Source organism: Clupea harengus, chromosome 21 (genome assembly GCF_900700415.2).
Source record: "Clupea harengus chromosome 21, Ch_v2.0.2, whole genome shotgun sequence".
NCBI classification, from domain to species: domain Eukaryota; kingdom Metazoa; phylum Chordata; class Actinopteri; order Clupeiformes; family Clupeidae; genus Clupea; species Clupea harengus.
In genome coordinates this window covers 15,442,211-15,456,376 of record NC_045172.1, presented here as the reverse complement: position 1 = coordinate 15,456,376, position 14,166 = coordinate 15,442,211, and the positions used below count along the sequence as shown (strand labels likewise).

The 14,166-nt window shown below is 41.6% G+C and overlaps 1 protein-coding gene across 2 annotated transcripts in view; it reads left to right on the top strand.

The window, feature by feature from the left end:
• Window positions 1-12,015, top strand: part of gpc6a (glypican 6a) — a 153,034-nt gene extending 141,019 nt beyond the window's left edge. For both annotated transcript variants that reach the window (XM_012840813.2, XM_012840812.2), the window contains 3 exons: window positions 208-338; window positions 4,363-4,538; window positions 7,774-12,015. In XM_012840813.2, the coding sequence (XP_012696267.1) occupies window positions 208-338; window positions 4,363-4,538; window positions 7,774-7,997 (531 nt within the window). In that variant the 3' untranslated portion in view covers window positions 7,998-12,015. The remainder of the gene's footprint in view (window positions 1-207; window positions 339-4,362; window positions 4,539-7,773) is intronic.
• Window positions 12,016-14,166: the final 2,151 nt, after the last annotated feature.

The window sequence follows — 14,166 nt, the reverse complement described above, 5'->3', positions numbered from 1 at the left end:
TCTTAGAATTTGGGAAAGTTAAGATGAAGTCCTGTCTTTTCGGGTACAGGGGATAAATGTCTGATTGTTGATCAAGGAACTCAAGCACCACTCACTCGCAATCTAATCAGAAAATCAGTGGCCATTCATCTCTGTAATCTGCCCAACCAAAAAAAACCCTGTTATGTGTAATCAAGACCTTTTTTCCCCCCGTTGGTCTATGTGCAGGTGGTCGACATCAAAGAGAGGCTGAAGGAGTCCAAGAAGTTCTGGTCCAGCTTGCCTGACAGCATCTGCACGGACGAGCGGGTGGTGAGCACAGACTCGGAGCAGTGCTGGAACAGTCACACCAAGGGCAGGTTAGATCGGGGTCATCCTCTCACTTCCACAGACGCAAGTGTCACGAGAGAGTTTATCTCACTGTCAAGGACATGTGTGTTATAAAAGAGAAAGCAGTGTGTGTGTGTGTGTGTGTGTGTGTGTGTGTGTGTGTGTGTGTGTGTGTGTGTGTGTGTGTGGAGGGGTGGGAGGGAATGTCACAGGAAGCTATAATCATTCATGTGACCCATATAATGCTGCAGCTGGTATAACAAAAAGGCCACACAAATGAGCCAGTTGAAATTTGATAGTGTAGGAAACAGTATGGCATTTAGCATAGATATTATTACGATAATAATCAAAAATGCACAAAAGATTTTATGAGTATATCTTTTATCTGTTTCGACATAATGATTTCAAGTCGTCTAAGATCATATTTTGGAGAGTTTGTAAAGCTTTTGGCTTTCATAGACATCGTCAGTGCTGGAGGAGTTATCATTATGTCTACTGCTTTAATTGGATGTGTAATAAATGCTGACATATTTTGGTTTCTTTGACTGTCTGGGCTGACAAGAACGAGCTTGACAGCCATTCATACCGAGCAAAAAGATGCATTACACTGAGTGATGATACCTCCATCTGGTTTTTTGTTGTTGTTGTTTGACGGCTTTAAAAATTGTAGGTTTGCTCACGCCACCAGCTGATGTTTCAGGAATGATGATCGGTTTCCTAACAGGCAAAGCCTTAGGGATGGAGCTAATAGGTTGGGTAGGAATCTGCTGCTAAAGTGTGAAATTAATTTGAACTGTAAATAACACAGCTGTGCTGTACCATGAATAGAACAGCACACTGAACACCATCGGACACTCCATGCTGCACAGCAATCATAGACATCAGGAATATGGCTTACTGTTGTGTCATGAAAGCCATTACTTTTGCTTGTTCACTGTGGCAATATCACACATAGCTGTAGCATACTTGTTTTATCCCATAGCTTTTCATGTATTATTGCTCATATTTGTACGACCATGATACTGCATCATTGCAAGGCAAGATCAAACTCATCAGTGCATTTATATACAGGGAAATGGCATACAACTTACCTGTTCTATCAACACAAGTGCTGACATGAATTATGTTGTCCTTACGGGGGGAAAACAGGGTTGATATCAGAAGACACACCCTCTTCCCAACACAACTCGGCATTCTGCTGCTGGACATCTGCCTAGAGTCTCTAAACACAAGGCAAAAAATGGCTGGCAGGCAAACCAGCCTCACCCCGCTGCTTTGGCCATCCCATCCCGAGTCATAACATTACCAGATGGTGTCATAAAAATACTTTTTTTTACCTTTTATTATTTCACCCCCCTTCCTCCTAATAGACAAGAGTCTGCCACAAAAAAAACATAAATAGGGGATTTTGGGTGTCTTTAAACGATAAAAGGTGCTTATTACCAGTGATGAGGTGGTTCTTTGCATGAGGAAGTGTCCTCCCCCTTTTTTCAGTTTCCCATGAAGTTCTTTAAAGTTGCAAGTTGTGCATGGGTGTTGGCTAATTGAAACGTATTCTGTTTGGTTGTAACTAGCTTGACCCAGGGTCACTACACATGAAGACATTATCAGGTTTTAAAATTATTGCCATGTTTGTTTGAGAATAAATTGGTTGAGTTAACCCTTTGCCGGTTAATGACAGGGACAGTAGATTTGTTGTTGTGCTAAAGGGACAGGAAAGTGGACACCAGCCACCTATAAACAGTACTTGCAAATGGGGCAAAGCATGGGATTGGAGATCGCTGGCTGATGTCGGATGTTGTTCCACATGTCGTGACTGCTATGAGACCAGATCATACTCTGAGTGCGAGAGCAGTGTTCAGTTAACAAGTTAACGATTCCCTTTGAAGATACGATTGAGGAAGCCATTGAAAGAAAGAAGCTAAAATATGCAGAGCAGGTAGTGAAGTCGAGGGAACAGGGTTCGCAAGCTTACCAGTGGAGATAGGTGTTATCCAATCAACCACAATGCTTCAATGTTGGATTGTGATTATTCAGGACGGCCACTCAAAGGAGTTGTCTGAAACTGCTAAAAAAGCGAGCTAGGTGCTCACAGACTATTCGGGGACATGTGGCTTAACGTGTATTAAGGGAAGAAGCCTGTTGTTGCAAGGTGTGTGGGTCAACGAGGTTCGTATCCAATTTAATTCCCTTACTCTCATCCGGATTCATAATCCCGGGGGCTGGAACTCGAGCTGCGATTGCTCACAGCTATACCAGGCTAGTCCATCCAGTGTTTGCTCTCAAAAAAACTTGTAAAGTGGGAAACATAGTGGCTCGCAACAAGTCATAAACAATCCCAGCCAATCAGCACGGTGCTCCAAGCACAGAAGGGAGGGATATCATTTGATTGGCTGTTGAGCACAAATATCAACAACCTTTAACGAAACCAAAACCGAATTGTGGACTGCATCTGCATCTGCAACAGGCTTTCAGTCTGAAACAAATGTATTGCATATGTTGGTTAAGTTCAGTCTTCAAAGATATTTGATAAACAGATTATTTTCAGACTGCACTCATCCTTGACAACTTTTTTCCTTAACTAAAATGACTAAAACTATAAAAAACTAGAACGAAATAGAAGTGAGTCTATGAAATAAAAACTAAGCTGAAACTAATGAAACCATTGGTGAAACTAACTAAAACTGAATGGAAATTCAGATAAAAAAAAAACACACACTATAACATAAAACATATTATAACTTTGGAAGGAAATTGCCCACAACACCACTGAAATGCTCATAAAGGCATATTTGTTATTGTTGTGGATGTTGTGGAGTATTGTTAAGTATCGGTGTGATGGTTGTAGTGCACCCTGTTGTTATAATACTTAGGCTAGGTTGTTGGGGATGAATACTTGCAAGTGATAGTGAGAGGCTTGGCTGCTGTGGGAAGTCCTGTGTATAACTAAAAACTGTTCAAATAAAACTCTGTTGCAAATAATGCCTTTTTAAGTGCTTTGGAAACAATCCATTTCTTTCAACCGAATGAAAAAATCAAGAGCTTTCTCAATTATAAAATATGAATCAGTATGAGTCATTGTCATGCACATTTTGTCTTAAGGTCAGTGGCTGTGAATTAGTGTAGTGTACCTCAAAATCACTCGATTCAGGACATGCAGTACTTAGGAGTGAGAACACAATGCAGGTGGCAGCTTCACCTTGATTATTCAGGTCAGTTCAGTCAAAGGTCACCCCGGCATGCTCCTGTGCCCCCCCCCCCGACTCCCCTTTCCCGTGATCTCCGTAAACATTTACCAGATGTGACAGTCAGAGGAGGTAAACAAGCTCGCCAACGAGATGGGTTGGGAAAACACGGAAGCCCTTGTCCCTCACCCCCTCGACGCCCCGGTGATGAGGCGACCCAAGTAGAAACAGGGGACAGTGCGTAATGGGCTGTCGCCTCTGGTTTTGCAGTCTAGTTTTATTGCCACTCTAAAACTCTCCAGCTCTAAGGGGCCATGCTGGCTGCTGTTTTGTAAATGACTTAATGACTTACTGTGTGTACATTTCTACAAAAATGTTACTGGCACTGTGTGATTCTAAGTTTGGCCTATATGTCTATTGCATTGAGGGGTGTGTGTGTGTGTGTATGTGTGTGTGTGTGGCAAGGCATACTGGTAATTACATCAGTGAATAAATGAAACATATGATGCATAATATTTTAGTATCAGATCATAACATGTTCAGTGCTTAACCGCAGGCAAGATATCATTTGTAAGGGGTTGCCATAAAGATTTTTGTGATATTATATTTGTACAGGAAGGCTGTGCTGGAAGGCTGTTATGCTTGTTTTGACAGTGTGAAGAGGATATTTCCAATTTAACCTTTATAGAAAATGTGACAAATGCACCACAGGATATTGAAAGGACGTCAGTAAATCACTTGTGAGACAGACATACCAGAATGGCATTAGAACGAACAAATGTTACATCATTCTGAATATAAACATCAAGGCCACAGCACTTTGCATTTCAAAAGGATTCGTACATTTTTAATGGGCTGTTTTTTGCAGATACTTTCCTGAAGTGGTGAAAGATGGTTTGACAAATCAGCTGCACAATCCCGAGGTGGAGGTGGACATCACTCGACCCGACACCTTCATCCGCCAGCAGATCATGACACTCCGCATGATGACCACCAAGTTGCGGAACGCATACAACGGGAATGATATCTACTTCCAAGATTCCAGTAAGATCCCTGTGCTATACATACAGCAACTAGATACAGAATGGATCATGGGTCATTTGCATGGTCCATGTCTGTTATTATTGTTGTCTTCTATGTACCACATAGGGAGTTTGACCTTTGACCTTGTCTCATTTTAATCAGGTTTCTTTTTTTTTTTAAAGGAGTTTGCTTTACCAGAAAAGCTGGATCTCAGAAATAATGAATGTAATGTTTTCCTGTTTCATGTTTTATTTTCCTCAGAGTCAATGAAGGTTTTGTGAAATGAAACAATTTAAATGAGGAACACATGCCTCAGATTGGGTTTGTGTCAGGCAGCTTTATTGGGAATTTAGTCAATATGAAATATGAACTATGAAATGTGTTTACACATTTCTCAAAGCCTCCCACAATCAAAACAAAATTTAAATAAATCTAGAGCCATAACAGGTCACACCACACCACTCATCATGAAACAAATTGTGAGTATGGTGCTATCAAGCTTTTCTTTTTTTTTGGAAGAAAAACAATTGCTTCCATTTTGTTCTGTGGTAAATGCTCAATGAAGAGACATTTACCACTGCCTGACCTCCAAGCACAAACACGACCCAAATTCCATGTCAGACTGGGAAGCGTTCTGCTGTGGCCCATATGTTTCTCTGTCAAATAAGTCACCCTGCCAAAACAACTCACTGTATCTTTCAGTAGCCTCATTAATCAGTGATCAGTGCCAACATCTCTCTCCCTCTCCCCCCCCTCTCTCTCCCTCTCTGCCTCTATCTCTCTCTCTCCCTCTATCTCTCTCTCTCTCCCTCTCCCCCCCCCCCCTCTCTCCCTCTCCCCCCCCCCCCCCCCCCCCCTCTCTCTCTCTCACAAACACAAGCCCTGCTGTAGGAGCTAAATAGGATCCGGGCTTTCAGTCTAAGAAGCCTGGCAATGGCCCGTTCCAACACCAATGGTGCCTTTAGGCGAAGGGACTCACACTGTTAACATCCTAGCTAACCAGAACAGGCCCCAACCTTGTAACTGACAGCAGTGTGGTTAGTTTCAGCAGCCACAGCCTAAATGTTTGTTGCCATAGCTCATCACTGTGCCCAATCAGAGGACACCCCTGAGCATAGGAGAGGATTCACAGATTGGTGCACATGCCCACTTGCATTATATTTGACGGTGTAAAGTCATATATGTTCCATTGTTCGGTTGTGCGTATTTCAATGAGGGAGAGTATGCCCTCTTTCTTAAGTGTACTCAGCCTTGAGCGTGTGTGCAGGGATTCTGAGTGCCTGGGAGTGTGTCTCTCTCTGTGTGTGTGTGTGTGTGTGTGTGTGTGTGTGTGTGTGTGTGTGTGTGTGTGTGTGTGTGAGTGTGGTTTCATACACACTCTTATGATGTTTTATGTTCTTATCATTGAGTGTGTGTCTGATTGTGTGAGTTTGCATATGTACTCAACCCCTCTGTTTGTTTGTGTTCATGGGTTAGGCCAGTGGTTCTCAACCTTTTTTCAGTGATGTACCCCCTGTGAAATATGTTTTCAGCCAAGTACCCTCTAACCAGCACAAAGCATTTTTGATTGAAAAAAAGATGTAATACACAGCGCTATGCCATCATTGTCTGATTTATTAAACTGTCAACACTGAATATTGAACATTGAACATTGTTACATTGAACTGAGTGCTTTTGCAATTACATTTTAGTGAGAAACTTGTGCTTCACTGAGAATCTTTGTCAGTCTTGGTGGCAGGCACAAGTTGTTTCTCTGAGAAGGAGGCCTCACATAAATATGTGGAGGCAAAGGGTAGTAGCTGCTCCAAAGCTTTCTGTCCCAGGTCAGGGTGCTCCTGCTTGACACACACACAAAACTGTGTGAGTGTAGATGTGGCAAACTTCATCTGGAGGCCACGATCAGATGACACTTCCAGGAGTGTTTCCTGATTAGTGACAGGTAGCTTGCTTCCGTTTGGACAAGAGAAATGGGTTTCTCACCCAATCCAGCTGTGTAGATTTCTCCTCCATGTCAGGAAAGTAGGAATTACGTTTTTGAATCAAGTTGGTCAAATATCCCACGATGACCAACTTGACTGGAGCTCTGTCCACATCCTCACTAAAGAGAAAATCATCCACCTGAGGAAAGCAGGTGAAATCCCCCTGTGCAGAGGCTCTTCTCCACAGCTCTGCTTTCTTCAGGAAGCCACCCACCTTGTCAAACAGGTTTAAAATTGGTTCAGTTTGCTGAATATATCTGCCAGATAGCACATCTTTGCAAGGTGGTCTGTGTCCTGGCACAAGGTGGCATGGGGAAATCTGTGCTCAATCAGAAAGGTGTGTACTTCAGATCGTAATTCCAACAGTCGGTTGAGTATTCTCTGTGTGCAGCAGCAGTTGTGTGTGTTCAGCTCCCATGTTTTCACAGAGGCGGCAAAACAGTCATGTGTTAAGTGGCCTTGACTTTATGAAGTTGATCACTTTGATGCTGTCGTTCAAAACGTCATGAAAACAGGGCTCATTTTCCTTGACACCAAGTTGTGCATTTATTTTTCGATAATGACCGCCGGACTATACATTATCCCGCTTATTATACAGTTACTTGCCAAAACGATAGAAGACATTCTATATACTCTATTCTATATATTCTATATTCTAAATACCTCTTTTTAATGATTTTGTTGCCGTTTCGTGATTTCCGCTAAGAATTTTTTTTTCTTCAGGCTAATGAACTTTAAAGTTTCAGGTGTTGCGTAGCAACTCATTTATGGCTGACTTCAAGTTACAATGACTTTCCATTACGTTAAATGACCGGACTACTTGCGGAATGATATGAAAGATGTGAATTAGAAGCACAAAACCTGTTGCCATGACAGCGGCGGTCATTAACTTTTCGCAGCAGTGAATATCAAGAAATTACAGACGTGCTAACGTTGGAGTGGCCCATTCAAATCAACAAAACTTTTTGGAACATTCTGAAGAGCCATATACAGTAATAACTATTTTTAAAGGATTTTTGAATGGATGCTAATTTGAAATATATATTTTTTAAATCTCACGTACCCCCTGGACTGCCTTCACGTACACCCAGGGGTACGCGTACCCCCATTTGAGAACCACTGGGTTAGGGTATATGTGTGTGTGTTTCTGTTGGTTTAAACACCCTCTGAATTGTCTTTTTTATGTTTAGATCGAATGTGTGTGATAGAGTCTGCACGTGTATTTCTATACATACTCAACCCCTCTGTGTGTGTGTATCACCTGTGTCTCCCCCCAGGTGACGAGGGCAGTGGCTCGGGCAGCGGGAGCGGCTGCACAGAAGGCTGCACCACAGAGTTTGACTTCGTCGGCACCGAGACCCCCGTGGTGGCTGCCGACCGGAGCGACGGGCGGGCAGCCACCGCCCCCGCCTCCGGAGCCTCCGCATCCTGGTTGGCAGCCTCCTCCACCCTCCTCACGTCACTGGCCCTGCAGCTGGTCCTGCACTGGCAGTGGAGATAATGGTAGTGTGATCGGTGGGAGAGAGAGGGATGGGGGGGGGGGGGGGGTAGGAATCACCATGGACTCTCTGGACATGACGGACAGCGTAGGCCGGACGTGGACGTTCATGCTGTCAGCCTTCCGGACAGGACAATTTTACAAAAAAAAAATCAAAAAAAAAAACGAGAACAAAAACGGAGAAAAATAATGTTTTGGAAAGTGAGAACGAAAGAGAGAGAGAGGGTACAAACGTAAATGAAAGTTAAACGAGAGTAAAGAAACCCTGGTGGAGAACAGCTTCGCTGCGAGGAGGAAAGCGAACGTGAGCTGAGCGCGCGCACCTCTGCATCCTGCTTGTTCCAAAGAATGCCTGGTGCCACCACCAAAACAGCTTTCAATACGGCCAACTACTTTTCTTCTCATTTGCATCTCTGAGGCGGAGGGCGCTCAGTTGGAGAACAACCGTGAGATACTAAAAGGACAAAAAAGATTTAAAAAAAGAAAATAAATTCTATTTTTCGTTGTTTTGTTTTATACTGACTAAATGGAATCTTTAAATTAAATAAGAAAAAAAAAAACCACACACCCCGAAGTCTGTTTTGCCCCCCCATCAGCCCCAACACAACACAGAAGAAAACAGGTGATGTATAGATACTCACATTCCACTGTGAGTAAACATGAGAAGGCTGTCAGCAGGAATTTGAATTCTTTGAGCTTTTAATTCTGCATATGCACACAAAGGATGTGTCATTGCTGTGAATAAGCAGAAATTAGGACAAATGTTAGCGAGTTAAAAGCTTAATACAGTTTTGCACACATTTGAAAGTAAACAGTACATGAAAGTCTTAGTATAAACAACTTTAGCTGTTGCACAGATTTGGTTAGTTCCAATCTTTTTATTAATTTAATCTTTGTTTTTTTTTTTCTTATGCAGAGAAAAGAAAATGTATTTATATTTTCAAAAAATGGCTATATTTTAGTGTCTATCAACATTGGATCTAAATTAACATCATATCTAACAGAGCTTTTTATGCTGATTCTGGCAGTCTGTTCCTTTAAAGTGCAGGCATTAATTTATTTTCAATTTTGTTTTGAGAGCATTGATGTTATTGGTGAAGTCAATCAGTCTGACTGCAAATGAAGGACTAAGTAAATAGCCCATACAGCTAATCTGGCTCGTGTGAATGAAGTCATGCCCCTTGTCCAGAATGCGCAAATGTTTAGAAATTTGTGATGCACATGTGTTGTCTTGATGAAATACCTTGATCACCCCCTCCTCCATCTAAAACCCATTACTGTAAATCACACATATGTCAGTGTCACACCACACTGATAACTGTATGATTCATTGAAACTTAAAAAATTCCCCCCTGGTAAGTGTAGGGGTTGGAGCGGGGGGAGGAGTTGTTTTTGAGGCGGGTCGGGTGTTGCTAGTAGATCCAAACTTGCTTTTCAAAGTACATCAGTATATCTCCTCAGCCAAGTATGTATTAACCATTTATTTTTGTAACCACAGAATTTAACCTTCTATCTATTCACTCAGGGTTGACCTGTCTGTAAACATTACGTCCTTTTTTTCGTCAACCCATTAAAAGTTCATCGCGATCACATCATACTTTTTTTTTTTTTTTTTAGTTCAAGCTTCCATGGAGTGATAATGCATTTCCATTATTGTGTGCTTCTGATGCCATGGCCCCTGTTTTACTTTCAATGGATGTGAGTTCTTCTTATCCTTTTCTTGTTTGCTGTCAACTTTTTTTTTTGTGAGCAGCAGGGAACGGAGTACGTTTATCCGCCCTTGTCACTTCCCCGGTCTCGTTCCGAAGCGTGTTCTGAATGTCGTGATAGCACTTTGATTTCAAATGATGGAAGAACTGATCTGGAATTGGCTAAATGAGCTGCACTCACCAAAACATTGAAAACAAAGACCCCTGCGAAAGGTGAATACTGTGTATGTCAATCATATTTAATAGGGACTGAAGTTTAATGAGGACTTTTCTGGAGGATAAATTGCTTGCATTGTCAGACTGTACAAACACAGTATGTTTGGAGTGTCACCACGTACAGTGAGTGAATCATTTTAAAGGGTTTAGGTTGCATTCACACGCTGTTAGCTTGCCAAATGTTACACCCTCGTATTCGCCCCAAAACCCTGAGCGAGAGCTGAACTCAGTTAATCACATGCTTGTGTCACAGTTTTTCAGTCTTTCCATTTTGTGTGGGTGACTCAGTTTTTCTCTGTTGCCCTCTTAAGAATACTTCTTTTTCCTTCACATATTCCCACATGAATGACATTCACTGCAGCTTGGCAGCTGGAATGTCTTAAAATTTGATTTTCCAAACATATAAAACCCCCTTTTTTTTAAGAAGTACAGGTAACTTAACTCCGACACAGTCTGTCTCACCGAGCCACACGTCCTGAGTGTAGAAGGAAGTTCGATTTGGAATTGGTCCGTGTGTTTTGGAGAAAAACTAAGCTGGGGGACAAAAGATTGAAATTTGGCTGGCCTGTGAAGGCAGCAGGAACAGATACGCTTGTGTGTGTGTTTGTGTGTGTCCGATCCTCCGATCCTGGGCTTTGTGAGGGCAAACCATTCTTCCTTCCCCTAGAGCTGGTAAGAGACTGGGTTTTGGACATGAGAAATTCAGTGGGTCGAGTGTGTGTGAGCGTAGTGCAAAGGTCGAGCGCACCGGCAAGCTGCTCTCCTCATGCTGAGCAGCCTGTGTGAAGAATCTGGTGCAGTTACAGAAAGGAGCCTCTTTTATTGTGTGTTCTTCAAACACGGATGCCAGGATTCTTTTTTTCCCTCTCTTTCTCTCTCTCTAGAGTGTGTGTATGTGTGTTTGTGTGTGTGAGTGTGTGTGTGTGTGTGTGTGTGTGTGTGTGTGAGTGAGTGTTTGTTCGGGAGTGAAATCCCTCATCTTGAGCAGAGGGGCTGTGAGTCCCAAAAGGGCTTGTCGCTTCACACAACACAAAGGACCTCTTAGCTTGGAAAACGGAGCAAGTGTTCTGCCCCTCATTTCAGTAGAGAATTACTCCCCTCTCTCTTTTACCCCTCGCAGTCTGTTAGGGCCGCAGGTACTGTTATCAGTGGAGTACATCAGGTACACACACCAGATAATTCGGCAGTCCCTTTATCGTGGATACATTTGTCTGAATGTATAGCTCCTTCAGTGGGTTTTCCCTGTTCGCTAAGACTGACAATGGGCCTCTGTTTGCATCAGTCTGTGTGGTATCATGAATATACCCTGACTAAGAAGAAAAGGCCTCACCAAAGGTGAACAGTTCTAATGACAGTATCATCACAGTAAATGTGGACTTTTCATCAATAGATCTTAACTCCTTGAGTTGGTTTTAGCTCACCGTTGATTTTGTTGATTTTTTCCCTTCCTCCCCAATCCCTCCTCCACCATTTTATTTCTGATTTGGAGAATGGGAAGTTATTGGTTTTTGTCATGTATTTCAGAAGTGGCCTGGGCATCTTTTTGCTGTCCAACTGAAAAAGCTCAATTCTTCTAAAGCACAGTTTGAATTGGTGTCCCACTGTGAGAACATGGTTTGCATGGCGTGTAGTATGTCTGTTGTTTTTAACATTCAGCAAGTTGTTACTGCTTTTTAACCAGTCAATTCCCAGCGAGAGAATAAGAAAAGGAATGCCCTTGATTGTCCGTTTTTTCTCTTTGCTGACATTGCACTTTGACTCAACAGTTCTGCATCGCTGCTCGTCTTTCTGTTTTACGTGAGGTTTACATGTGAGTTAGAGGATGCCCTGTTGACGTGCGTCACATTACAATTTGGCAGTGGAGTTAAAAAAAAAACAGAAGTACTCCGTGGAGTTCCTGCTAAAAGCACGCTGCTTTAAGCTAATAGGGGTGACGTTAACGGCGACGTTCACGCCGTACAAGCAGACATGCCTTACAATTTCCTTTTTTTTTTTTTAAAGAAGTTCAATGGATTGCATATTTGGGTTTTGTTATTCTCTCTTGTATACAGAAAAGTAATGGAAGGGGTGCAAATAAACATTTTATATAAAAATAATGAATTGTTTGTTGTGTTATTGATTATTGGTGTAATTATGAGGAAAATATGCTGATGTTTATGTTTAATAGTAGTCGAGACTTTTTTGTCTGTTGGCTAAGGGGGTTAGTTGCTGTTTTATAAACAATAGAAAATGGAGTCAAAGAAAATTAATAGACTTCAGACTTTTTACCGAAAAGGTTATTTCAATACTTTTATTGTGTAAAATGTGCCAAGTAAGCAAAATAAATCTCCAATCTATACTGCCCTATAGCATAACATCAAAAGGGAGTTTATTGAAAAAGTGGCAGCCTTTGAGTAACTTTTTGAAAAAAGGATATCATTAGTTGACTGTAGTTGTCACACACAGTGTTCTGGAAATGGTTGTCATCAGCAATGTACCAGTTCTGTTCCAGATGGATTATTAAACCAGGACCGGCCAAACAAACAAAACATTTACCAAGCTAGACACAGGGTCATGAAACAATAGAATGAATATAATAATTAAATTTATATATAACCAGAAATTCTTCATCTGAAGAGATTTGGCTCCTAACTTTAAGCTACCTATTTGTATTTAAAAGGACAAAAAAATCACTATTTTGCTGATTTGGTTCCTGTTCCTACCAAAAAAAAAATTCTCTCACATTCATGCAGTTTCTGTTGAATGAATCAAGCTGTTATATGAATGGTTCACCTTTAACACGTGATGGCTTAGAGTCTTTGTCTGTGGAATTTGTGGAAGATTTCATCCAAATAAAAGACCTCTTTCATAAGCCGTCTCGAAAAAGTGGAAGCAAAAACCTACCAAAAGGGTGATAATAACGGTCAGGCCCTCTTTCTTGGAAATAAAGGAAACATTTGTCACTTCATCAGATGTGTTTCCAATGCATTCATCTTACCTCGTCATCTTCATCAGATGTGTTTCCAATGCATTAATCTTACCTCTTCATCTTCATCAGATGTGTTTCCAATGAATTCATCTTCCCTCGCACTGACATTTAAGACTTCACTATAGCAGTAAATGTGCAACAAGTTTCTTCTCAAGCATACATCGACCATCCTTGCACTGTCACTATGCTGGAAGAGAAAGATCAGCACAACCACTCACCACTATTACCTGATTGAGTTCTGTTCCACTACTGTTTCACTACTTACAAGGCATACATCCAGTGTTTTGTGTGTGTGGTGTCTACCAGGAAACTGCTTAAGTGACTTTAACAAACTGCTGACCTCTTCTTCCTTACAGCCCTGTAAGGAACCCTTTTTTGTCAAACAAAAGCAGGTAAACATGTTGGTTGGCACTTTTATCTAATTACTCTAATGAATCTGTGCTCCTTCAGCACATTGTCTTCGCCTTAAAGGTCACTGGCACAAGAATATTTGGCCACACAGTGAATTTCAGGAGTTTCCTCTCTCTGAACAATGCTATATTATACATGTTAGCTTAATAAGTCAGCATTGTCTTTGATGTGGGTGGCAATATGTTAAGGGTGTCCCGCTCCCTACAACAACAGCGATGTGCTTGATGATATGCTTACACAAATAAGCTGTAGTTTGTATTAATAGGTATTGAGTACTATAGACAATCAACAGATTTGCATGACAGAGAATGTAGCTTTCATTGCAGAAATAACAAATGCATTTGAAGATATGCAGAAAAGAGAACAATACCCATTCAGCTTGAAGGGAAGCTTCACACAACATCTGAAAACTCTGCCGGAACCTATTAAGCTTCATGTCACTATTCAGCCATTAGGTTCAGATGTCCTGGTCAGTGCAGTACAACATGAGTCACCCAGCCAAATGTCAGTGACCACAACCTGCTGGCTACTGTTCACACTCACAGTAAGTGTCGTGCTTTAGAATTAGAAACGCTTTGCTGGAGCTCAGTTTTGTGTGCCACAGAAAAAGAGAAATCTATGACCAGTTCTACTGGCATTACATCATAACACAATTAAAATTTTTGAGTGAAATGTCCCAGGAAAGGTAGCTGACATTGAACACCGCTAAACATTTAAACGTTTGTTGCAGCTGCATTACTAATACCTAGTAATAGCTGCTATTGCCAATTAAATAGTGAAATAATGAAACAGTATACTTGTCCTATGCCTCTATAATGGCACAAAGGTCACACTGTAACATTATGTTTTACTAGCGGGAAGGCGCAAC